This window comes from Dasypus novemcinctus, chromosome 5, assembly GCF_030445035.2.
Source record: "Dasypus novemcinctus isolate mDasNov1 chromosome 5, mDasNov1.1.hap2, whole genome shotgun sequence".
Taxonomy (NCBI): Eukaryota; Metazoa; Chordata; class Mammalia; order Cingulata; family Dasypodidae; genus Dasypus; species Dasypus novemcinctus.
Window position 1 is genome coordinate 120,469,489 of NC_080677.1, and position 26,658 is coordinate 120,496,146.

Genomic DNA, 26,658 nt, shown 5'->3' on the forward strand with positions numbered 1-26,658 from the left:
ATACAATGCTGGTGAGAAAGGAAAATAGTATATCTGCTTTGGAAAACAAGCTAGCAGTTCTTCAAAAGGTTGCCATAGGCACATAACCAAGAGAAATGAAAACATACATCTATACAAAAAGCTAAAAAGAGGAAACAATCCAAATGCTTGTTAAATGACGATAAATAAAAATCCATACAATGGATTATGTGCTATAGAGGAAAGGAATCAAGTACTGATAACATGCATGATACACCCATACACGATGGACCTTCAAAACATTTATGCCAAGTGAAAAAGGCTAGTCACAAAAGACCACACATTGTAGTATTAAATTTATATGAAATGTTCAGAATAGGCAAATCTATAATGAAAAAAGTAGATAAGTGGTTGCCTAGAGGTGGGAGGATTGGAGAGAGGTAGGGAGTGATTACTAATGAATATGGGTTTCTTATTTAGGAGTGATGAAAATGTTCTAAAACTGACCACAGCAATGGTTGCACACAAGTCTGTAAATGTACTAAAAATCACTAGATCGTATACTTTAAATGTGTGAATTGTAGGGTATGTGAATTATAGCTCAATAAAGCTATAAAAGAAAGCTAATTCTGTCTTTTCAATTTGAGCTCAAGAAGGTACTTGGGACAAGATAATTTTACAGGATAAGAGCGCGAGTCTAAACATTTTCTGGTAAACGTTTTGTCATATAACAAACATAAAGTAACATATAGGGGAAGCGGACTTGGCCCAGTGGTTAGGGCATCTGTCTACCACATGGGAGGTCTGCAGTTCAAACCCCGGGCCTCCTTGACCCGTGTGGAGCTGGCCCACACACAGAGCTGATGTGTGCAAGGAGTGCCATGCCATGCAGGGGTGTCCCCTGCGTAGGGGAGCCCCACGTGCAAGGAGTGTGCCCCGTAAGGAGAGCCGCCCAGCGAGAAAGAAAGTGCAGCCTGCCTAAGAATGACGCTGCCCCCATGGAGAGCTGACACGATAAGATGACGCAACAAAAAGAAACATAGATTCCTGTGCCACTGACAACAGTAGTAAGACAAAGAAGATGACGCAGCAAATAGACACAGAGAACAGACAACCGGGGAAGCGGGGACGGGGAGAGAAATAAATAAATAAATAAATAAATACATCTAAAAAAAAAAAAAAAGAAACATATAGATGGACAAGGGTGTCTTAGATCTAATATACTTTACAATGTTATTATAATAGATTGGTAAAACTTTAAAATTTAACATTCAGTGTTGGCCTGGGTCTATAGGAAAAGAAGTGTCAAAAACCATTGAAAATACATTCAAGTACAAACTTTCCTGATTTAAAGGTGTTAAAATTTAAAATAAAATTTTATTGAAGTATATAATTGATACATGAACACACATAAACAATAAATGTATAGTAAAATTTATGTATTTACTAAACAAATATGCATAGTATTATACAAGGTGCCTATACATCTCCCCACAACCAACCCCTTGCGTTGTTGTGAAATACAGGTTACACACTATGAAAGAGTATCATAAAAACATTATCACTAACTATAGCCAATATTTTACATTTGGTGTATTTTTCCCCCAAACCACCTGATTATTAATGCTCTAAGTTAGTATTATATATATGTTATCATTCAGGAGAAAATGCTCTCATATTTGTCCTGTTAATTATAGCCCATCATTCACCACTGGATTCCCTGTGTTATACAATCCCATGCTTTGTAAGAATTCATTCAGAGTGTGCACTCAGTGGCTCTCATTTTCATCAGAGTTGTGCTGTCATCACCTCAAAGTCAATTTCAGAACATTTTCATTACTCCAAAAGGAAAAATCCCATACTCCCTTATACCCCCTATTGTCCCTTAGTGTTGAAATATCTTGCTATTTGCAAAATATTATATTACGGTTAATCATTATCCATGTTACAGTAGTTGTAATTTTCCAATGTATCGCCATACTCTTAGGACTTTGTAAAAGAGCATTCTTATACTTAATAATATATTATTAATTACAATCTTAATCTACCACCAAAATCACTGTTATGCAGTCCCTAGATTATTCTCTAGTTTCCTTTCAATTGACATTTACATCCACAGACTACCTCTTTCAGCCACAATCACATTTGTAAATCAGCAGTGTTAGTTTTACTATGTGTTACTCTCAACTCTATTCATTTCCACACTTTTACAATTAACCTTATTAATAATGCTACATAAATTAAGCATCAGCTCCCATTCTCAACCCTCATTCTATTTCCTAATAACCTGTACTCAACAGTGTTTACCTCCATGAGTTTACTAGTAATATTTAGTTCATATTAGTGAGACCACACAATATTTGTCCTTTTGTGTCTGTCTTATTTCACTCAACATAGTATTGGTTCATCCATGTTGCCATACGCATTTCACTTTCATTTCTTACAGCTAAATAGAATTCTATTGTGTATATATACCACATTTTGTTTATCCATTCACAGCTTGATAGACATTTGGGCTGCTTCCATATTTCAGCAATTGTGAATAAAAACCTGCTCTGAACATTGGTGTGCAAACGATAGTCCCATCCCTACTTTCAGTTCTTCTGAATATATTCCTAGCAACAGGATTGCTGGATAATATGGCAGTTCTATATTCAGTTTCTGGGAAGCGGACTTGGCTCAGTGGTTAGGGCACCGTCTACCACATGGGAGGTCTGAGGTTCAAACCCTGGGCCTCCTTGACCCGTGTGGAGCTGGCCCATGCACAGTGCTGATGCGTGCAAGGAGTGCCTTGCCATGCAGGGGTGTCCCCCGCGTGGGGGAGCCCCAAGCGCAAGGACTGCACCCTGTAAGGAGAGCTGCCCAGCACGAAAGGAAGTGCAGCTTGCCTAAGAATGGCGCTGCCCACACGGAGAGCTGACACAATATGATGCAACAAAAAAAAGACACAGATATATTCAGTTTCTTGAGGTACTGCCAAACTGTCTTCCAGATTGGTTGCACCATTCTACGGTCCCACCAGCAGTGAAGGAGTGTTCTTGTTTCTCCACATCCTTTATAGCACTTGTGCTTTTCTGGTTTATTGCTGTTGTTTTTAAAGTAATGGCCATTCTATAAGGTGGGAAATGTATCTCACTGTAGTTTTGATCTGCATTTCCCTGATAGCTAGTGATGTTGGGCATCTTTTCATGTGCTTTTTGGCCATCTGTATTTCCTCTTTGGAGAAATGTCTATTCAACTCTTTCACCCATATATAATTGGGTTTCTTTTTTATCACTGAAGTGCATGATCTCTTCATATAACATGGAGATGAGATCCTTATTAGATATGTGGCTTCCAAATATTTTTTCCCATTAAGTAGGCTACTTTTTAAAACTTTCCCGACAAAGTCCTTTGAGGAGGTGCAAATTGTTTAATTCTGGATAATGGACTTTTCAAGTCTTTTGTCCAGTTTTAAAATTGAGTAGTTTGTCTTTTTATTGCTGAATTGTATGATTGCTTTATATATAATGGATATTAAATCTTTACCAGATACGTGTTTGTCCACTGAATCAGATGCCTTTTCACTCTTTTGACAAAGTCCTTTCAGGTGCAAAAGTGTTTAATTTTGAGGAGAACCCATTTATCTATTTTTTCTTTTGTTGCTCGTGCTTTGGTGTAAAGTTTAAAAAACTACCACCTATCATAAGATCTTGAAAATGTTTTCCTACATTTCCTTCTAGGAGTTTTATGGTTGTCACTTTTTTATGTCCTTGATCCATTTTTAGTTAATTTTTCTATATGGTGTGACATAGGGGTCCTCTTTCTTTCTTTTGGATATGGATATCCAATTTTCCCAGCACCATTTGTTAAATAGATTGTACTGGCCCAGCTGAGATGGACTGACCTTGTGAAACATCACTTTACTATAGATGTGAGGGTCTAAATCTGAGTTCTTGATTCCATTCCATTGGTCAATGTGTCTGCCTTTATGCCAATACAATGCTGTTTTTACCACTGTAGCTAAGTAACAAGCTTTAAAGTTCAGAAGTGAGAGTCCCCCAAATACGTTCATCTTCCTAAAGACATTTTTGGCTATTCAGGGCTCCTTACCCTTTCAAATAAATTTGATTATTGGCTTCTCCATTTCTGCAAAAAAAGCTATTGGGGTTTTTATTGGGATTGTGTTGAATCTGTAAATCACTTTGGGTAGAACTGACATCTTAACAATATTTGGTCTTCCTATCCATGAACATGGAATGTCCTTCCATTTATTTAAGTCTTCCTCAGTTTTTTTTGGCAATGTTTTGTAGCTTTATGAATACAGGTCCTTTATGTTCTTGGTTAAGTTAAGTTTATTCCTAAATTTGATTGCTGTAGTTGCTATTATAATTGGATTTTTTTTCTTATTTCTTTCTCAGATTGGATATCATAGTGTACAAAAATGCTATACATACATATTTTTAAAATTTCTCTCCCCTTCCCCCCCGCCCCAGTTGTCTACTCTCTGTGTGCATTCATTGTGTATTCCTCTGTGACTGATTCTATCCTTATCAGTGGCACTGGGAATCTGTGTTTCTTTTTGTTGCATCATCTTGTTGTGTCAGCTCTCTGTGTGGGTGATGCCATTCTTGGGCAGGCTGCACTTTCTTTAGCGCTGGGCAGCTCTCCTTACAGGGCACACTCCTTGTGTGTTGGGCTCCCCTATGTGGGGGACACCCGTGTGGCACAGCACGCCTTGTGCATGGGCACCGTGCATGGGCCAGCTCCACATGGGTCAAGGAGGCCCAGGATTTGAACAGCAGACCTCCCATGTGGTAGGCGGATGCCCTATCCATTGGCCCAAGTCCGTTTCCCTAGAAATGCTATTGATTTTTGCATCTTAATCTTGTATTCTGCCACTTTGCTGAACTCATCTGTTAATTTTAGTAACTTTGTTGTGGACTTTCCCTGGGAGGTTTCTGATGACTATTTCAATAGCTTAAATAGTGATTAGTTCCCCACAGTGTGGGACATGACTCCTGGGGATGAGCCTCCCTGGCGCCGAGGGATCACTACCAAGTACCACCTGATAACGTAACTAGTAAATGACCTTGAATAAAAGGTTAAACTCAGACAAGCAGAATATCCCTGTCTACATATAATAACAGGAGTTAAAAATGCTTTTTGACCTAAATCAAAGGGGAAATGGAAAGGACAAATGAGTTTATATGGCTATGAGTCTCTAAAAAAGAGCCTGGAGGATATCAGAGGGGTTGCCCTTATGCACATCTGAGCAGAGTCTCAGAGACAGATAAAGTAGATACAACCCCAGGTATTGGTTCTTCTGAGGACTACAGAGACCCACAGGTTTTATGGTCATGGCAGATGGAGTTCACTGCCATGTCAGTTGGCCCTTCTTTGGAGTTGGTGTTTCTGTGTGATGGAGCTGGACTCAGATGAGATCTCTTTTCACAAGCCTTTCCTATTACTTTACCAGAATTGTAGTTGGGGTTGGGGTTTAAGATATATCTAGGGGATCTGAATCTCTGGACTGACCATATGATAGCCAGGGCCTGAGCCTCAACGGACTTCAGCTCCTACACTCTGGTTTACTGGACTTACCCCACTCAGCTAACATGGAGTTGAAGAATGTCAACCACCACACCAGGGAGCCAAGAGTGTCTACAACTGAATGCAGGAGGATTGCGTACAACATCCATGTGGAATCTAAGACCCCTCTTGACATAGATGTGGAATGGACACAACCAATCCAAGGTCCACAGGATGGAGGAATAGAGTAAGGATTAGAGTGGACTTACTGATATTCTATTCATGAACTATTGTGATTAGTAATAGAAGAAAATGTGGCATTGATGTGGAAAAAGTGGCCATGGTGGCTGCTGGGGGTGGGGAATGGGAGGAAGAGATGAGATGTGGAGGTGTTTTCGAGACTTGGGAGTTGTCCTGGGTGGTGCTGCAGGGACAAGTACCAGACATTGTAGGTCCTCACATGGCCCACTGGATGGAACGTGGGATAGTGTGGGCTATGATGTGGACCATTGACCATGAGGTGCAGTGTTGCTCAGAGATATATTCACCAAATGCAATGAATATGTTATGATAATGGAGGACAATGTTGCTATGGGGGGAGTAGTGGGGTCAGGGGGGTGGGGGGTACATGGGGACCTCATAATTTTTGAATGTAATATTTTAAAAAAATGAATTAAAAGAAGAACAATTCAAAAGTTAAAAAAAAGTGATTAGTTTGTTGAGGTCTTCTGTTTCATCCAAGGTCAGTGTAGGTTATTCACGTGTTTCTAGGAATTTGTGCATCTCGTCTACATTATCTAGTTTTGTGGGTATACTGTTGTTCACAGTATCCTCTTATCTTTCTTATTTCTGTGGGGTCAGTGATAATATCACCTCTCTCATTTCTGATTTATTTCCTCTTCTCTCTCTTTTTCATTGTCAGTCTAGCTAAGGGTTTGTCAATTTTCTCAAAGAACCAACTTCTGGTTTTATTGATTCTATTTTTTTGTTGTTGTTGTTCTCAATTTCATTTATTTCTACTCTGACCTTTATTATTTCTTTCCTTTAATTTGGCTTATGATTGGTTTGCTGGTCTTTTTCTAGTTGCTCCAGGTATGCAGTTAGGGCTTCCACGTTAGCTTTTTCTTCTTCTTCTTTTTTTTTTTTGTTTGAGGAACTGGGGGCCGGACATCGAAGCCTGGACTTCTCATGTGGGAAGCCAGCAGCTGACCACTGAGCCACATTAGCTCCTGAGGAGTAGGTTTTTTCATTTGTTTTGCTTGTTGTTTTTCAGGAGGCACAGGGAACCAAACCTGGGACCTCCCATGTGGGAGAGGGCAGGTATTCAGTCAATTGAGTCACGTCTCCCAGTTTTCTTGTTTTGCTTTTTTTTTAAAAAAAGATTTATTTATTTATTTAATTCCCTCCCTCCCCCGGTTGTCTGTTCTCTGTTTGCTATTTGCTGCGTCTTGTTTCTTTGTCCGCTTCTGTTGTCGTCAGTGGCACGGGAAGTGTGGGCGGCACCATTCCTGGGCAGGCTGCACTTTCTTTCATGCTGGGCTGCTCTCCTTACGGGTGCACTCCTTGGGCGTGGGGCTCCCCTACACAGGAGACACCCCTGTGTGGCGCGGCACTCCTTGCGCACATCAGCACTGAGCATGGGCCAGCTCTACATGGGTCAAGGAGGCAGGTTTGAACCGTGGACCTCCCATGTGGTAGACAGACGCCCTAACCACTGGGCCAAGTCCGTTTCCCCTCTTCTGTTTTAATGTAAGCATTGAGGGCTTTAAGTTTCCCTCTCAGCAATGCCTTTGCTGTGTTCCATAGATTTTGATATGTTGTATTCTTGTTTTCATTCATCTCAAGATATTTATTGAATTCTCCTAAAATTTCTTCTTTGACCAAGTGTTTAATATGCATATATTTATGAATTTTCCCTTTTCCCACCTGTTATTTCCACCTTCATTCCTTTATGACCAGAGAAAGTGCTTTCTTATAATTTCAATCTTTTTAAATTTATTGAGACCTATTTTATAGACCCAATGTATGGTCTACCCTAGAGAAGAATCCATTGAGTGCTTCAGAAGAATGTGTATCCTGGTATTTTGAGGTGTAAAGCCCTACAAGTGTCTGTTAAGTCTAGTTCATTTATCATATTACTCAAGCTGTTTCCTTATTTATCCTCTACCCAGATGTTCTATCCAATGCGGAGAATGGTATATTGAAGTCTCCAACTACTATTGTAGAGACATCTATTTCTCCCTTCAGTTTTGCTAGGGTGTGCTTCATGTGGGGCACACAGATAAGGTGCATAAATAGTAATTTCTTCTTGGTGATTGCCCCTTTTAATATATAATGACCTCCTTCTTCATCTGTTATAACAATTTTGCATATTCTATTCATGAACTATTGTGGTTAGTAATTGAAGAAAATGTGGCATTGGTGTGGAAAAAGTGGCCATGGTGGCTGCTGGGTGTGGGGAATGGGAGGAAGAGATGAGATGTGGAGGTGTTTTCGAGACTTGGAGTTGCCCTGGGTGGTGCTGCAGGGACTCCCATGGCCCACTGGATGGATCATGGGAGAGTGTGGGCTATGATGTGGACCATTGACCATGAGGTGCAGCGATGCTCAGAGATGTATTCACCAAATGCAATGAATGTGTCATGATGATGGAGGAGAATGTTGCTATGGGGGGGAGTAGTGGGGTTAGGGGGTAGGGGGTACCTCATATTTTTTGAATGTAGTATTTAAAAAAATAAAAAAATAAAAAAAAATAAAATCTTTTTGCCCAATATTAGTATCCCTACTCGTTTTGTTTTGTTTTGTTTTTTACTATTTGTATGGAATATCTTTTCCTAGTCCTTTCAACCTGATTGTGTCCTTATGTTTGTGACGAATCTCTTATAGATAACATATAGAAGGCTTTAAAAAAAAATCCATTCTATGTCTTTTGATTGGGGAGTTCAATCAATTAGCATTCAATGTTATTACTGTAGAGGCATTACCTACTTTGTCCATTATCCTTTGGCTTTCCATTGTCATATTTTACAATTGTCTTTTTAAAAAAGATTTTATCGCCCCCCCCGCCCCCGTTTGAATGCTATCTGCTCTCTGTGTCCATTTACTGTGTGTTCTTCTTTGTCTGCTTGTCTCCCTTTGCTGCGTCACCTTGTTGCACCAGTTCTCTGTGGGCACGGGCCAGCTTACTTTCACAAGGAGGCCCTGGGAAGTGAACCCAGGGCTTCCCATATGGTAGATGGGAACCCAATCAGTTGATCCACATCTGCTTCCCACTATTATCTTTTTTTTTTTTTAAGATTTATTTTTAATTTATGCCCTGCTCCCTGTTGTCTGCTCTTTATGTCCATTTGCTGTGTGTCCTTCTGTGTCTGCTTGCATTCTTGTCAGTGGCACTGGGAATGTGTGTCTCTTTTTGTTGTGTCATCTTGCTGCATCAGCTGTGTGTGTGTGCAGCACCACTCCTGGGTGGGCTGCACTTTTTTTGTGTGGGGCAGCTCTCCTTGCGGGGTGCACTCCTTGCGCATGGGACTCCCCTAACCAGGAGACACCCCTGTGTGGCACGGCGCTCCTTGCACGCGTCAGCACTGCATGTGGGTCAGCTCACCACATGGGTCAGAGGGCCCTGGGTTTGAACCCTGGACCTCCTACATGGTAGGCGGATGCTCTATAAGTCAAGCCAAATCCGCTTCACACTACTGTTTTTTTAACTCCTTAATTTACCCTTTCTAATAATCTTTATTTCTACATTCTCCAAAAGTCTCACCCTTGTTTTTCCCTTTCAGGCTGCAGAACTCCCTTTAGTATTTCTAGTAGTTCTGGTCTTTTGGTAACACTCTCCGTGCTTTTGTTTGTGAAGATTTTAAACTCACCCTCATTCTTGAAGGGCAGTTCTGTTGGCTACAGAATTATCGGCTGGCAATTTTTCTCCTTCAGTACCTTAAATACAGCATACCACTTTCTTCTGGCCCCCATGGTTTCTGATGAGAGGTCAGTACTTAATGTTATTGAGTTTCCCTTGTATATGATGAATTGCTTTTTCTCTTGCTACTTTCAAAATCTTCTCTTTATCTCTGATATTTGTCATTCTGAATAGTAGGTGAATCAGAGCAGGTTGATTCAGATTTATTCTGTTTTTGGTGCATTGTCTTTCTTGGATGTTAATATTTATATCTTTCATAAGGGTTGGGAAGTTTTTGGTCATTATTTCCTCAAATATTGTTTCTGCCCCTTTCCCATTCTCGTCTCTTTCTGGGACATCTATGATGCATATGTTTGTACATTTTGTCTTGTCATTCAATTCCCTGAGACCCTATTATATTTTTTCCCATTCTTTTCTCCATTCAAGTTCAGAAGTTCTGTCCTTGATACCACTAATTCTGTCTTCAATCAATTCATACCTGGTGTTATATGCCTCTAATGCATTTTTAATCTCATCAGTTGTATCCTTCATTCCCATAAGCTCTGTTACTTTTCTTTGCAGCCCTTCAAATTGTTCTTTATGTTCATTCAGTGTCTTCTTAATATCCTTTATACCTTTATATTTTCTTTCCACTCTTTGATTTAGAAGTATTGTATGATTACCATTGCTTAATTGGCTTAAATCCTGTACCTCATCAGGATATTTGGTTTCTTCCTTTGGCTGGGGCATCTCTTCCTGTTTCCTAGTATGGCTTGTAATTTTTTGCTGATATCTAGGCATTTTATATGTCTGTGAATTTACTCTAACAGTGAATTTCTCTCTCTTGACTAATGTTTTTTTTTCCTCATGGTTCTTAACTGATTTTGACATCAACTTATTATGGGTCTTTTAAATCGCCTAGCTTAAGTTATCGATATTGGGTCAGGAAATCACTAATGGGGCACAGACTTTCTTTCCCAGGAGTTTGGGCTAAGAGAGACCAAAAAGCAGTTTTTCGCATTGCATTTTCCTGGCCAATCAGCAGATGGTGCTCATTGGCAAACCTTTCCATAGAAGTGTTTCAGCCTCCACTTGCCTATGCTTCTGATCTGGACAGAGCCAAGATACAAAGTGGGTTCTGCTGGCCAAATTCACTGAAGAGAAACCACTCTCTACCCTCCACTGCACATTCCTTCCCAGGGAGGAAGACATCTGTTCCCCTCTCAGTTGCAGTGGGCCACAGGTTTTATCCAGGCTGCAAGCCATTAGGGTGGGGGATGGGTGACCTTCCCAGTCACCAGGGGGGGTAGTAACTCACGGTTGTCATTTTGGGTTCTTTGCCTCTTGGTCCCTGCCCTCCTGGGGGTTGTGCAGTACTGCCCTGGTCTGCTGCCACTAAGCAGTCCCTCAGAGAGCTTCTGCCCTTTCTCCATGTTTTTTTCTGAGAGAGGTGAGCCCTTCCTGCCTACTGTGATGCCATCTTTGCAGATGTCTCTAAAAAAATTTTAAGTGTGCATACTATGACCCAATAACAATTTCCAGGAATCTAATCTATAAAAATATTCTTACAGTGTTTTGGGACATATGTATTTAAGTGTTTATTTCAACATAATCCAATTACCCATTAAAAAAAACCAAATAGCTAAATATATCAGGCAAAAATCACCCTAAAAATGAGATCTGTGCTATATAAAAGATGGGTAAAAAGTAAAAAGTCCCTTTGTCCTGCCCCAGACAATGTCCCCATCCCCCAGTTAACCACAATTAACAGGTTTTCACAAAACTTTCAAGAATATATTAAATATACATGTTATTTTCAATTGCAGTATATAGTTCATGATCTAAATAGTCTTATGTAAATATTTCTGTACCAATAGACGTTTATATTGCTTACACTTTTTCAATATTTGAAACAATGAGCAAACATTTATTTTGACACGGAGTATCTCACAAAATCTCTGAATTACTTTTTTAAGAAATTACACTTTTGAAATTATAAGTTAAACATATTTCTTAACAATTTTGAAAAATGAAAATGTATCTAGTAACACTACCTTTCAATAATTGCTGAAGCATATAGTAAAGGAGTTTTGAGATGTACTTAAATAATTTTAAAAATTAGAAATGCTATCAATTTACAGAAAAAAACATGCAGGGAAATAATACCACCCCTTATTAACACTTTGCATTAGAGTGATACCTCTGTTATAACGATGAAAGATTATCATAACTATAGTGCATAGTTTACATTAGGGTTTGCTGTGTTGTACGGTCCTCTGGTTTTACTTTAATTTTTATCCTAGTAGTACATATACTACCTAAAATTTCTCCATTTTAACCTTATTAAAATGTACAATCCAGTGGTGTCAAGCACATTCAAATGCTGTCTTACCATATATTACCAAAACCTTTCCATTGCCCCAAAGAGAAATTCTGTGCCACTTCAGCATTAACTCCCCATTCCCTACCCCCATCCCAGCCCCTAATAACATGTATTTTAGTTTCTCATTCTATGAATTTGGTTATTCTGAATTTGCTTACTCTAATTTTAGTATCAGTAAGATCACACAGTATTCATCTTTTGTGTGTAGCTTATTTCACCCAACATGATGTCTTCAAGGTTCATCCATGTTGTCTTAATGTACCAGAACGTCATTCCTTTTATGGTTGAAAAGTAATCCAATGTATGTACATATCACATTTGTTTATTCGCTCTTCTCTTTGTGGACACAGGTTACTTCCATCTTTTGACACTTGTGAATAATACTGCTATGAACTTGTGTGCAAATATTTGAGTTCTTGCTTTCAATTCTTTTGGATAGATATGTAAAAGTGGATTTACCAGGTTATATAGTAATTTTTAACTTTCTGAGAAACAGATAAACTGTTTACCAGAGCAGCTGTACCAATTACATCCCATCAATAATGAAAGCGCATTCCTAACTTTCCACATCCTCTCCAAGACTTATTTTCTGTTTTTCAATATTAGCCATTCTCATGGGTGTGAAATGATATGTCACTGTGGTTTTGATTTAAATTTCCTAATTTCTCTAATGGCTAATGATGCCGAGCATCATTTCATGTGCCTTTTTTGGCCACTTGTATATCTTTTTAGGAGAAATGTCCATTCATGTTCTTTTGGCCTATTTTTAAATTGGTTTCTCTCTTTATTGTTGAGTTGTAGGGTTTCTTTACATATTCTATCAACATCTGGTTTCCAAATATTTTCTCCGGTTCTGTAGGTTATCTTTTTACTTTCATGATGAAGTCCTTTGATGGCAAATGTTTCAAATTTTTATGAAGTCCAATTCATCTTTTTTTTCCCTCCTTTGTTAATCGTGTAAAGTCTAAGAAACCATTGCTTAATACAAGGTCCAAAAGGCAATTCCCTATTTTTTTCCTAGGAATTTTATAGCTCTGGTTCTTACATTTAGGTCTTTGAATCACTTTGAGTTAATTTTTGTATATAATGAGGCAGCGTTTATATGTGTTTTTACTTTAAATTCAATAGAATAAAAAGACAAGTAGGATGAATTGAGCTGAACTTTAATTGCTTCTTCACTAAAATAGAAAAGTTCCTAGAAAAAGTCTCTTGAGTTAGCCCTTTGCTCTTTCACCTAAATTTTAGAATTGGCTTGTCAGAAGAGAGTGGGAAGGAGAGAATAAGACCCATTTTAGAATTCTGACAGGAACTGTACAGAATTTACAGCTAAATTTGAGGAGAAATGTATTTAGGAAAGTTACCAGCAACATGGTAACTCTTGTTTTCTTTATTCTTTTTCAATATCTTTCAATAAAGTAGTATAATTTTCTCCATAAAGGCCCTAAATATCTTTTGATTTCTTTTGTTACTAATGTCAATGACATCCCTTTTAAGCAAAATTACATGTTCTAATTTTTGGTGCTGACCTGTCTTGTTATAATAATTTGTTGACATATTCTCTTATATTTTCTATACAGACAAATCTTTTGCAAATAATGACCATTTTGTTTCTTCCTTTCAAATGCTTATTTTTAAAATTTCTTTGTCATACTTTGTATTGGATAGTATATTCAATACCACTTTGAACAAAAGTGGCAGTGGTAAGCATCTTTCTCATTTCCAATTTTAATGAGAATGTATCATTAAGAAGAATGCTTCTCAGACATTTTTGGCTGATACCATTCACCAATTTACAAACGCTTTCTTTCATTCTAAATTTAGAAATAAAATTTCAAAGTCACAAAAAGGTGTTGAATATTATAAAATATTTTTTATTTTATCTAGATATGTTTATACAGTATTTCTCCTTTACTCTGTTAATGTGAACTACATTACCTAAATATCACTGATGCATTCCTGAAGTAATTCTTTTTCTTTAAAAATACATATGTTCATAAATAAGTGATTATATCAAATACCATTATTGTATACTTTGGATAGACTGTATGCTTTCTCAAGATATATCAATAAAATTGATTTGTTTAAAAAATATTTATGTTGCTGGATTCAGTCTGCTAATATTTTAATAAGGAATTTTGCAAGTATGTTCACAAATGATAATACTTTTAATCAAATTAGATAACCTAGATGAAATGGATATCTTTCTAGAAACACACAAACTTCCTAGTACTACATATACAACCTAAAATTTCTCCATTTTAACCTTATTAAAACACACAATCCAGTGGTGTCGATCACATTCAAATGTGATTGAAACAAGACTCAACAGACAAATAATAACTAAAGAGATTAAATCAGTAATCAAAAACCTCCCAGCAAAGAAAGTCCACGGCCAGATGGCTGCGTTGCTGAATTTTACCAAACATTCAAACAAGATTAACATGTCCTTTCAAACGATTGTAAAAAAAAAAAAAAATCCACAAAACAAAACTGAAGGGACACTTTCTAACTCATTCTATGAGAAGAGCATTACCCTAATACCAAAGTCAGATAAAGACTTCAAAAAAAAAAAAAAAAAGAAAATTACAGACTAATATCCTTTATGAAAAAAAAATGCAAAAATCCTCAAAAAATACTAACAATTCAAATATAACAGCACATTAAAAGCACTATACACCACGACTAAATGGAACACATCACAGGAATGAAATGGTGGTTCAACATAAGAAAATCAATGTAACACTCTATAGGGGGGAAAACCCAAACAATCATCTCAATTGACACAGAAAAGGCATTTGACAAAATCCAGCACCATTTCTTGATAAAAAATATTCAGAAAACTAGGAAAAGTAGAGAATGTCATCAACATGATAAAAGGAATAGATAACCAACAATTCCTGCTAAGACTAGGAATATTTAAAAAAATGCCCACTTTCACCAATGCTATCCAACATTCTACTGGAAAGGCCAGCTAGGAAAATAAGGCAAGGAAAAGAAATAAAGGCATCCAAATTAGAAAAGAAGTAGTAAAATGATCTCTATTTATAGCCAGCATGATCCTATTTATTAATATATATAGAAAATCACACAGTCCACAAGAAAGCCATTAGAGCTAATAAACAAATTCAGCAAAGCTGTGGAGTACAAGATCAATCTACGAATATCAACTTGTTTCTATACATTAGCAATGGCCAATCCAAAAAAGAAATCAAGAATATAAATCCACTTGTGATAGCATCTGAAAGAATTAAATACCTAGGAATAAATTTATCCAAGAAAGTAAAACCAATTGTGTATGAAAAATTATATAACACTGCTGAAAGAAATTAAAGAACTAAATAAATGGAAAGATAGACCATGCTCACAGATCAGAAGACAATATTGTTAAGAGGCCAATTCTACCCAAAGCAATTTACAGATGCAACACAATCCTAATCCAAATTCCAGGAGCCTTTTTTTGGCAAAAATGGAAAAAGACAGTCATCAAAGTCATACAGAAAGGCAAAGAAAGGCAACAGCCAAAGCCATATTGAGAACGAAGAACAAACTTGGAGAACTCACACTTTCTGATTTCAAAGATTACTACAAAACTACTGTAATCAAAACAGGATGGTACTGACACAAGAACAGACAAACAGAACAATGAAAAAGAACCGAGAGTTCAGAAATGAACCTACGCATCTATGGCCAACTGATTTTCAACAAGGGTGCCAAGTCCACTCAATGGGGAAAGAACAATCTCTTTAACAACGGGTCCTGGGAAAACTGGATATTCACATGCAAAGGAATAAAAGTGGACACTTGATTCACATCATATAAAAAATTAACTAAAAATGGAGAAATGGCCTAAATATAAGGGCTAAAACTAACACAGAAAAAAACAAGAATGGCAAGGAAGCAGAGACATAGAAAACTTTGTATATATTGTTGCTGGGAATGTAAAATGGTGCAGCCTTTGTGGAAAATAGTTTGGTGGTTCCTCAGAAAGTTATGGAGAACTACCACATAATCCACTTGTGGCAGTTTAATATTATTTATGAATTCTAAAATGAGATGTTGTTTTTAAACTGGTCTATTTCTGTGGGTGTGAAACCCTTTCATTGTGTTAAATTCAAAGGCTTTACATTTACTTGATTAAATCAAGATTAGGGCTTTGTTGTTTTTTTTTTTAAAGCCCCGTCTCCCAAGATTAGGGCTTTGATTGAGCCACATCATTAGTGTGTGTGTGCAGGGTTGAGTCCCTGCCCCCTTCGTGGGCTATATAAATGGATGCTTAATCAAGAACATGGAAGTAGACACAGAGAAGATACACAGAGGAAGGCAGACAGCTCCACAGACACACACGAGAGAACTTGATTCTAGGGTCCCGGAGAAAGCTGAGTCATTGACCTGATAGTTTACAGCTGACCTTGTGAAGAGAACAGAGCAGCTGAGCCTGGAAAGAAAGGAGCCCCACAGGGAGAGAGATGAGCCTTATGACAGCCTATAGCTGAGATCAGAAGAAGCTGGGAACATGAGCCTTAAGAGGAAAGAGGAAGGTTGAACCCTTGCAGACAGTGCCCACCATCTTGTTTCAACACATGGCAAAAGGCTTTGGGTGAGGAAGTACCTCTTACGGTACCTTGAGTTGCACTCTTAAGGACCTTGTAACTTGTAACTGTACCCCAAATAAATACCCTTTATAAAAGTCAACAGATTTCTGGTAGTTGGCATTAGCACCCCTTTTGGCTGAATAATAACAACACCCATTCCACTCCAGGTATAGCTATACCCCCAAAGAATTGAAAATAGAGACACAAACACATACTTGTATTCCAGTATTTATAGCAGCATTATTAACAGTAGTCAAAAGGTAAAAGCAAGCCAAGTGTCCATCAATAAATGAATGGATAAACAAAATGTGGTATATACATACAAAGGAATACTATGCAGCCATAAAACATGAAGTTCTTATACAGGCAACATGGATAAATTGTGAAGACACTATGTTGAATGAAACAAGCCAGACACAAAAGGACAAATATTGCATAACTTCACTTATATCTAATACTGAGAACAAGCAAATTCATAGAGACAGAAAGCAGACAAGTCTGAGTGGGGACGGGAGGAACAGGGAGTTATAACTTAATATGTACAGAGTTTCTGTTTGGCATGATGGAAATGTCAGCAATGGATGGTGATGATGATGGCACAATACTGTGAAAACAATTAATGTTCCTGAATTGAAAACATAAAAGTAGTTAAAAGCGGAAATTTTGTATAGTTTATATGTTACCAACCAACAAAAATTTACAGCAAAAACTTTAACCTTCATTCACTGCACTTGCCAAGACAGTTTCTTTTTTATTTATATATGGTGGTGAATACATTTTCTTCTTGTTTACCTATTCTCTGAAGGTAAAGTCCTTCAAGACTCAGCTTTAAGTAAGGATCTGAGTTCCAACTAATTTTATGATACTGTCCCAAGGCCTAGTCCTAAATCCCTACACAGTGACATGCTCATCTCTTTGTTACAGAGTGACAAACTGTCCTTGCTGGAGGCACTACAGTAAAGTTTTTCCATAAAAAATCAGAGAGTAAATATTTTAGGTTTTACAGGCTACACAGTCTCTATAGCAACTACTTAATGCTGCGGCTAAAGAATAAAAGTAGCCATAGTGGGTACATACACATATGAACAAGACTGTAATACAATAATACTTTATTTATAGATACAAGTTTGAATTTCATGTAATTTTCAGGTGTCATAAAATATCCTTATTCCTTTGATTTGTTTTCACCATTTCAAAATGTAAAAAACCACTCTTAGCTTGCAGACTGTACAAAAACAGGTGGTGGGTTAGACTTGGCCCACTGGCCAAAGTTTGCCAATACCTGAATGACAGAATCAGCTCATTTACATCTCTGGTTTTTCAGCTCTCTGTTTTAGTCTATGCAGGTTTCCTTCATCTATGAGCTCAACCATACATTTAAACAAATGTATTCAACATTTCTAAGTGACAGAGATTTCAGGTGCTCTTCTTTGCTAAACTGCTAAAAATACAAGATTACCACACTGTGGTATTCATGGGTGTTTAAAAAACCCAAGTAAGTAATATTTTTTTTTTTTTTTAATTTTTTAATTTTTTATTGACTTTGTAATAATATTACATTAAAAATATATATGTGAGGTCCCATTCAACCCCCCCAAGTAAGTAATATTATCATTTCCTATATTTTACTTTTCTCACGCAACAAAACATCTTAAAAAAATCGCCAAACAAGTATTATTCTATTTTTTTATTGAATCTATCATTAGTGTATTTATGCAATCATTTCCTTACTGTTGTCATCACAAAAAATACTTAAATAAATATCCTTGTATAGCTGTCCTATAGATTCATACTTTCATTTCTATAGCACAAATTCCCAATAGCAGTAGTGCTGGCTTGGAAGTTATAGCATTTCTAAATTTTGTTAGATATATCAAATTGCTTTCCAATAAACTTTGATACTTTGTATTTCCACCCACAACATAATGAATAGCCTTCTCCCTATACCTGTGCCAGTAATAATTTTTGCCAGATTGATATCTCGTGGTTATTTTAATTTACATTTCCCTCAAAGCGAGCACCCATATTGTTTCCAAATTTATTGCCTTTGTTGGAGTTATTTTTTCATTAGAGAAGTTGTAGGTTTACAGAAAAATCATGCATAAAAGAATTCCCATTTACTATCCTATTACTAACATCTTACATTAGTGTGGGAAATTTATAACAATTCATGAACAGTTTATAAATGTACTACTAGAGACCATCATTTACAATAGGGTTCACTGTTTGTGTTATACAGTCCTATGCTTATTTTTAAAATTTTTATTCTAGTAACACATAAAAATTTTTATTTTGTGAAATATATGTCTTTTATAGCTTTGAGATTGTCTAACTTAATTAAAAGGTGTCCTCTATTGGTAAATTTTACATGAAGTCTAGATTTTGCTGCAAGTGACTTTTTTTCATTTATTTTCTTCATTCAATTGGATTTTTTAACAGGTAGAAGATGTGGGTCCACTTTTATTTTCTTCTAGATGTGCAGCACCAAAAATTAAATAATTTATCTTTTCCTACTGGTTTAAATTAGTCTTTTTTATATTAAATTATCCTAAATTCTGGGATCTAATTCTAGATTCCTTTACAATTCTACTGATCTAATTTTGAATCCTTGTTTATCTAAATGTCTTGCCTTCATTCTCACTCTTGAATATGAATTGGCTATCTACTCTCAGATCTTTTCAAAACAATTTTTTTTAAGTAGGTACCAGAGATTGTCTTCATTCTCACTCTTGAATATGAATTGGCTATCTACTCTCAGATCTTTTTAAAACAATTTTTTTTAAGTAGGTACCAGAGATTGAACCCAGGACCTCATACATGGGAAGCAGGCACTCAACCACTGAGCTACATCTGCTCCCCTCAGGAGATCTTTTATGGTTCTGCTATATCACCCTTCAGCCTACAGTTTGCCAATGAGAAGCATCAATCCAATTCTCATTACCTGGCAGATTATCTTTTTAAAAGAGTGTAGGAATTTTTTGTCTTTAAAGCTTTAAATTATACAATATATATCTAGGTTTATCTCTGTTTACCTTTTCCTGTTGGCATACAGTCACTCCTTTCCATCTGACGACCCACATATCTTTCCTCAGTACAGGGGAATTTTTCTAACATATTTTTGAATACTTCTCTTCATTTTCTGTTTACTTCATCTATAAAGTTTATTAAACAGAGAAGATATTTTGGCTCTTTTTGGGTCTGTTATCTTTTCCTCCTATTTGCCAGCTCTATCTGTGGCAGTTTGATATATGGATGAATTCCAAAAAGAAATACTATGTTTGTAGACTGGTCTGTTCCTCTGGGCATGACACCCTTTGATTGTATTCAACTCAGAAGTTTCATTTTTACTTGATTAAATTAGGATTAGGGCTTTGATTTGGCCATGTCAGTAGGACGTTGAGTCCCCTTCCCCCCTTGGTGGACAGACACTTACACAGAAAATGATGAAGCAGAGCAAAGACCTTAGCTTTTCATGCTGGAGTTCCAGGGGAGAGTGCCGAGTCATTCGCCTGATAGCTTACAGCTGGTGTTGTGGAGAGTAGAGCAGCTGAACCAGAAAGAGATGAGCCCTGGGAAGAGAGACAAGCCTTATACCAGCCTACAGCTGAGATAGGAAGACATTGGAACCATGGAGCCTTAAGAGAAAGAGGAAGTAGAAGGCTGAACTGTCACAGATACAGCAGCCATCTTGCTCTACAGCATGGCAACAGACCTTGGTGAGGGAAGTAACTTATTTTTTGTGGCTTTGTAACTGTAGGCTTCTACCCTAAATAAACACCCTTTAAAAAGCCAACACTTTTCTGGTACTTTGCATTGGGACCCCTTTGGCTGACTAAATACACTATCTTTGTGCTAGATATTTTAAAAAATTTCCTTAGTTTTACATTCCAAAATACTCATTTGCTCTATAGTTATCCTATTATTTGGCCTGTCACTTTAACTTTTAAAGTCAATGATCATTTTTTAAACTCCACAACCTCTATGATTTCCTGAATAACTCCATTTTCATATCAACCTTGTTGTGGTTTCAGGGATGCAGTACCTTTACAAATAGAATTAAACATTTTTAAAGTTCTAGTTTTTGCATTACTTTCATTTTCTGTTAAGTTTAGTTGCTTCAGTTTTTCCTATTTTGTTGATGTGGTATGGACTTATTCCTCTACAATATATTTACCTAATGGAAAGTGGTTGGATATGTTGACAGATGCCAAAGGGAATTTCGGATAGGAAAGCTTGGTAGGCTCCAGATGGAAATGGAATTCTATTTTATTCCTTGGTGGAATGGCCTTTACTTTTTTTCTCTTATATTTCTCTGACTAAAATTTTTAGGAATTCTAGGAAGATAGAAAATCATGTATGTGATTTTTTAAAAAGATTTTTAGAATTTTATTTCTCTCCCCTTCCTTTCCCCTCCCCCTAAAAAATTGTCTGCTCTCTCTGTCCATTCCCTGTGTGTTCTTCTGTGTCTGCTTGCATTATATGGCTGCACTGGGAAACTGCTCCTCTTTTTTGTTGTGTCATCTTGCTGCGTCAGCTCTCCATGTGTGCGGTGCCACTCCTCAGTGGGCTGAGCTTTTTTCAAGCGGGGCGGCTCTCCTTGTGCATGGGGCTCCCCTATATGGGGATGCCCTTGTGTGGCACAGCACTCCTTGCGCACCACAGCACTGAGCATGGGCCAGCTTACCACATGAGTCAGGAGGGCCTGGGGATTGAACCCTGGACCCTCCATATGGTAGACAGATGCTCTATCAGTTGAGCCATGTATGCGTCCCCATGCAAAACTCTTTAGGCAGAAATTTGTTTTTTAGGGAGGAAGTAATTTTCAGAGCTTTATCATGGAGTAATAGCTATAACTTCATTTATTTGCTCCATAAATGCAGAAAAGGAAATGACAGAGCCCCCTTGATGTACACCTCCAGGAGGCACCATTCACATTGCAATGGAGATAATACAATGTAGGGCAGTCGTGGAGACCGAGCAGTCCATTACCAGAAGTATTAAAATATTTGGCTAGAAAATTTTGTTTTTAATTCTCAATTTTAATGTTTTCAGCTGGGTCTGGTTCTCTTTGGTTTTCTACAGTACTCACAACTAAAATTCACACCCTTAAGTGATTCATATTTAAATTATTTGCCCAATTCCTGAACACATTTGACTTCACTGGCCTTGCAAGACCTTCAATTAATTACTCTGATAATTTTTATTGCTTTTTAAAATCTAATCTTTATTTTTTTTTTAATTTTCTTGTGGTAACATATATATATACATATATATATATCTCAAATTTTACAATTTTAGTCATTTTTAAGTGTACAATTTGGTGGCATTAAATACATTCACAATATTCAGCAACCATCACTACCACCATTCATTACCCAGTTTTTCCAACACCCCAAACAAGCTCTGACCCATTAAGCAGTTACTCTTCATTCTTTGTTCCCCTTGGCCCTTGGTAACTTCTAACATACTTTTCTTTCCCTATGAATTAGTCCATTCTGGATATTTCACTTAGCATAATATTTTCAAGGTCCATCCATGTAGAAGCATGTATCAGAACTTCACTCCTTTTTATGGATGAATAATAGTCTATAGTATATATACCACATTTTGTTCATCCATTCATCTATTGAAGGACACTGAATTGTTTCTACCTTTGGCTATTATTAAAAATGCTGCTATGCACAGGGCATACAGGTATGCTTGCACCTCTCTTTTCAATTTTGTGGAGTATATACACCTAGGAGTGGAACGGCTGCATCATATGGTAATTCTCTATTTAACTTTCTAAGGAACCACCAAACTGTTTTCCACAGCAGGTGTACCACTGTATATCCCCACTAGCTTTGCATGAAGTTTTCAGTTTCTCTACATCCTTGCCACACTTATTTTATTTTCCCTTTTTAAAAATAATGTCATCCTACTGGGTATGAAATGGTATTTCATTGTGGTTTTGATTTGCATATTCCTAATGATTGATGTTGAGCATCTTCTCATGTTTTGTTGTGTTTTAAAGCGAGAAATTATAAGCTTTAGCAATATTTGTAAATTTTAGTATGCTCAAAGTTCTCTTTGCCACCCTCACAGATACCAAGTCTATTTTATCATTTGGATTAGGCTGGTAAGTTTGAAAAAGCATATCTAGCAACCCCAAATATATGTAGTTATATCTGGAAACTCACACAATTTTTAAGTTTAGCAGAGCTTGGAAGGAGTAAACTATTGTGATGAAGAGAAGAGTAAAAGCCTGGGACCTAACAACACAGTTTCTGCCTTTTGTTCATGATGGCAGGCAATAAAGAATTAATTTAAGAACTATTGTGAATATTACAGAATGCTAGAAATTGTTCTGAAACACAGGTTCCTTGAAAGATAGCAGAATTTTAATCCACAGATGAATTAATTTCATTTTACACCCTACTTTAAGGAGGTAACACCAGGAAAGAATATTCCTAAATAATCCCCCCAGCTTAATGTGGGAATGAACTAATTTCAGTTTACCCAGCAGAAGAAAGAGAAAGGGATTGAAAACTGTATTTGTTTTACAAACTGATTAATAAAAAAATATCATATAATTCTCTAGAATTTTGCATAAAGAATAATCAAAAGTCCATTTTATCGCAACCAACTCTTTACTGCTCATGGAAGAAAGGGCAAGGAGATTATCAATGAATGCATTTGCTTATAATAAACAACTCCTTTAAAGAGCAAGATTTTCTAAATAACATCAATATTTACAGGTTTATAGCAGGCACCTCTATTAGTTTCTCAGTCTAATCTATGATGCTGCATTACTTTACTTTTGGGAATATGATGCCTTTGAAATAACTTTTTTTTTTTGAGATTTTATTTATTTATTCCCCTCCCCGCAATGTCAATGTCTGCTCTGTGTCCATTCACTGTGCTTTCTTCTGTGACTGCTTGTCTTCTCTTTAGGCAGCACCCAGAACTGATTCTGGGACCTTCTGGAGTGGGAGAGAAGTATTCAATCTCTTGTGCCACCTCAGCTCCCTGGTCTGCTGGTCTCTCTTGTCTCTTCCCTGTGTCTCTTTTTTTGTTGTTGCATCAGCTTGCTGTGCCAGCTCTCCCCTAGGCCAGCTTGCCATGTGGGCCAGCACTCCTGCGTGGGCCAGCACTCTGCACAGGCCAGCACTCTGCACAGGCCAGCTTGCCTTTACCAGGAGGTCCTGGGAATCAAACCCTGGACCTCCCATATGGTAGACAGGAGCCCAATTGCTTGAGCCACATCCGCTTCCCGAAGTAATTTTTTTTTAATTCAAAAAGGAATATGTGATATGTGAATGACAGTAGTTACGCTTTAATTTCTGTTATCTGAGAAAAATCTTAAAAATTACTTTGATTTCAGTTGTATTTGTAAGTGAAATTGTTTTTATTAATATCTAAAGCAACCATATACATTTAAAAATAGTGACATATACAGGCACATTATTTATTAAGTCCATTGACAATACTTGTTGTCTGAGGATTACAGGTCATCCACAATAATTCTGCAGATTTCCCTACTTCAAATATTGCTGTCAGGGCAATCTGTTCTAATGGTGATATTAATGATCAACAATCAAAAGCTGTGTAGATAAGAGGAAAGAGTATCAAGCACACACAGAAAATCAGTATTTGATGATAAATAAGAATAGGATGAAGAATAAATCTTACCTGACAAATAGTAGACAACAACAAGCACAAAGCTTCAAATTCTGATTTTTAACAATTATTTAAATTTAAATATGGTTCAAGTTTGGTAGATAAATTTAAAACTCAAATCTGACACTGAAGACTATATAATTTGTTTCAGTTAAGGAAGACAAACACACACCAAATAATTATGTCTTTTTCATTCCTGTTTGAAATGAATGCTTCCATTTGCATGATCTCTGAGTATAAGTGATAACATTATTTCATTTTTAACTGCTTTTTCTGAAAAATTAGTAAAATGATGATACTAAAAGTCAACTCACCACTGTCCTCTGTTTGTTGGGCAGGAAAACTCTAACGATAGGTTTTTGTGGTGACTTGGGGTTGCTCCGTGACACATCTGTGGGATTTTGAAAAACTGAAAGAGATGAAGGTAGCACTGAAAGGCTAGAAGAGGAAGAAGATGTAACGGTGTCCGTTGATGCAGAGCTAGAAACAGAAAAATCAGTTCCATTCCCCAGGGATTCCAATAACTGTTGTTCTCTTTGTTGGAGAGCATCTAGCTTGCTGGTGTATTCTTCATAGGCCTATAAAATAAAGTAGACTTACAATGAATCTGGACTTTATGCTGACTTTAACAAAAAAAAAAATCTGAAATTTAAGTCTTCGATTTAATCTCTTTATAATATAACTTAACAGGGTTTCAAGTAGTAAGTTACGTAACTGAAAATACTTTTACCTTTAAATTGATAATTCATTTGTTATAAAACACAATGAGAAACTAGTATACAATATTATAAGAAACTATATATAAGTATGTGTGTGTGTGTATATATATATAAGTGAAATCTAGAATGCCCATGAATATTAATTTTAAAAAGCTCAATATTTCTAATTTTCTGGACAAATTGCAATTTACCTTCCAGCTACATGCCTAATATAAGATCAAATATTATACTGCATAAAGAATAAGAAATTCCATTAAAAAACTTTTTTCAGAGACTCTGTAAGCATAGAAAGTTTCATAATACACAAACTCAAAGATAAAGAACAAAAAAAGGAGAAGCTGAAAAGGAGTTGAGGAGTGAGAGTTAGATTTGTCAAAAAACATGACTTGGGTACATAGGGCCATCTCATCCTTACCAGCAAAGCTCCTTCAACAGAGCTTAGAAGATGTGTAGCTGCAACCTTATTTCTGAAAAAGCTATTAGTTTAAAAACTTTATTCTTCTTACTATAGATCTCTGATGATCTTCTCCATGGAATACTGCTTTGAGAATAAAATTTTATTTGAAAAGATAATTTACATCCAGTAGTCAAAAATTCTATCCAGGTAACTGCAGGTACCTTTGGTTGGCAAAGACTGAATAATCAGAAGTCTACAAGGGAAACTGCAGTCATCTTGGACCCACACTGCAGAGATTGCTGCCAACACCTGCCACTTAATCCCCACCCAGGCAGGAGAGAAGGGGATGTAAAGTTTCATCAGTCTCTCTGGGCAACTACAGTCTAGGCCTGCACAACTTGGATTATTCCACACAGCTGACTCTGTCCCTACCCCTGGCAAAGGAGAAGTTGGGAGAAGCTTCATCGGTCCCTGAGGCAGTGAGGGAGGCTTAAGCCTCCACAGCTTATAGCACCAACTACATCCTTGGCTTCTACTGCACAACCAGCAAGGAAGAAAGGGCAGGAAGCCCTAAAATAAGGAGAAAAACTGCACCCAGAATAAATACATCTAGTAAGCCAGATGCCAAGACACTAACAAAAAAATTACAATCTACACCAAGCAACAGGAAGCTATGGCCAAGTTAAAGGAACAAGATAAGCCTTCAGATGGCATAAAGGAGTTGAGACAACTAATGATAGATGTTCAAACAAATCTCCTCAATAAATTCAATGAGATGGCTAAAGAGATTAAAGAAATTAAGAAGATATTGAATGAGCACAAAGAAGAATTTGAAAGCATACGTAGAAAAATAGCAGATCTTATGGAAATGAAAGGTGCAATAAATGAAATAAAAAAAAAAACACTGGACTCATATAACAGTCGATTTGACGAGGCAAAAGAAAGGATTGGTGAGCTTGAAGAAATGGCCTCTGAAAGTGAACATACAAAAGAACAGATGAAGAAAAAAATGGGAAAAATTCAACAAGGTCTCGGAACTAAATGACAGCAAAAAGCATGCAAACATACATGTCATGGGTGTCCCAGAAGAAGAGAGGGGGAAAGGGGCAGAAGGAATATTTAAAGAAATAATGGTGGAAAATTTCCCAATCCTATTGAAGGATATAGATATCCATGTCCAAGAAGCACAATGTACTCCCATCCAAAAAATCCGAACAGACCAATTCCGAGACACATACTCATCAGAATGTCAAAGGCCAAAGACAGAATTCTGAGAACAGCAAAAGAAAAAGCAATGAATTATATATAAGGGATATCCAGTTAAGGTTAAGTGCAGATTTCTCACCAGAAACCATGGAGGCAAGAAGACAGTGGTCTGATATATTTAAGACACTACAAGAGAAAAACGTCCAGCTAAGAATCTTATATCTGGAAAGACTATCTTTCAAAAATGAGGGTGAAGTTAGAATATTCACAGATAAACAGAAACAGATAATTTCTAAGCAAGAGACCAGATTTTCAGGAAATACTAAAGGGTATGC

At 36.9% G+C, this 26,658-nt stretch overlaps 1 protein-coding gene across 1 annotated transcript in view; it reads right to left on the reverse strand.

Annotated features, from left to right (window-relative positions):
- The window catches only part of BRAF (B-Raf proto-oncogene, serine/threonine kinase), a 169,387-nt gene that overhangs the window by 73,675 nt on the left and 69,054 nt on the right, over positions 1–26,658 (reverse strand). Inside the window, exon 3 of the mRNA XM_012522922.4 lies at positions 24,316–24,579. Within this exon, the coding sequence (XP_012378376.2) occupies positions 24,316–24,579 (264 nt within the window). The remainder of the gene's footprint in view (positions 1–24,315; positions 24,580–26,658) is intronic.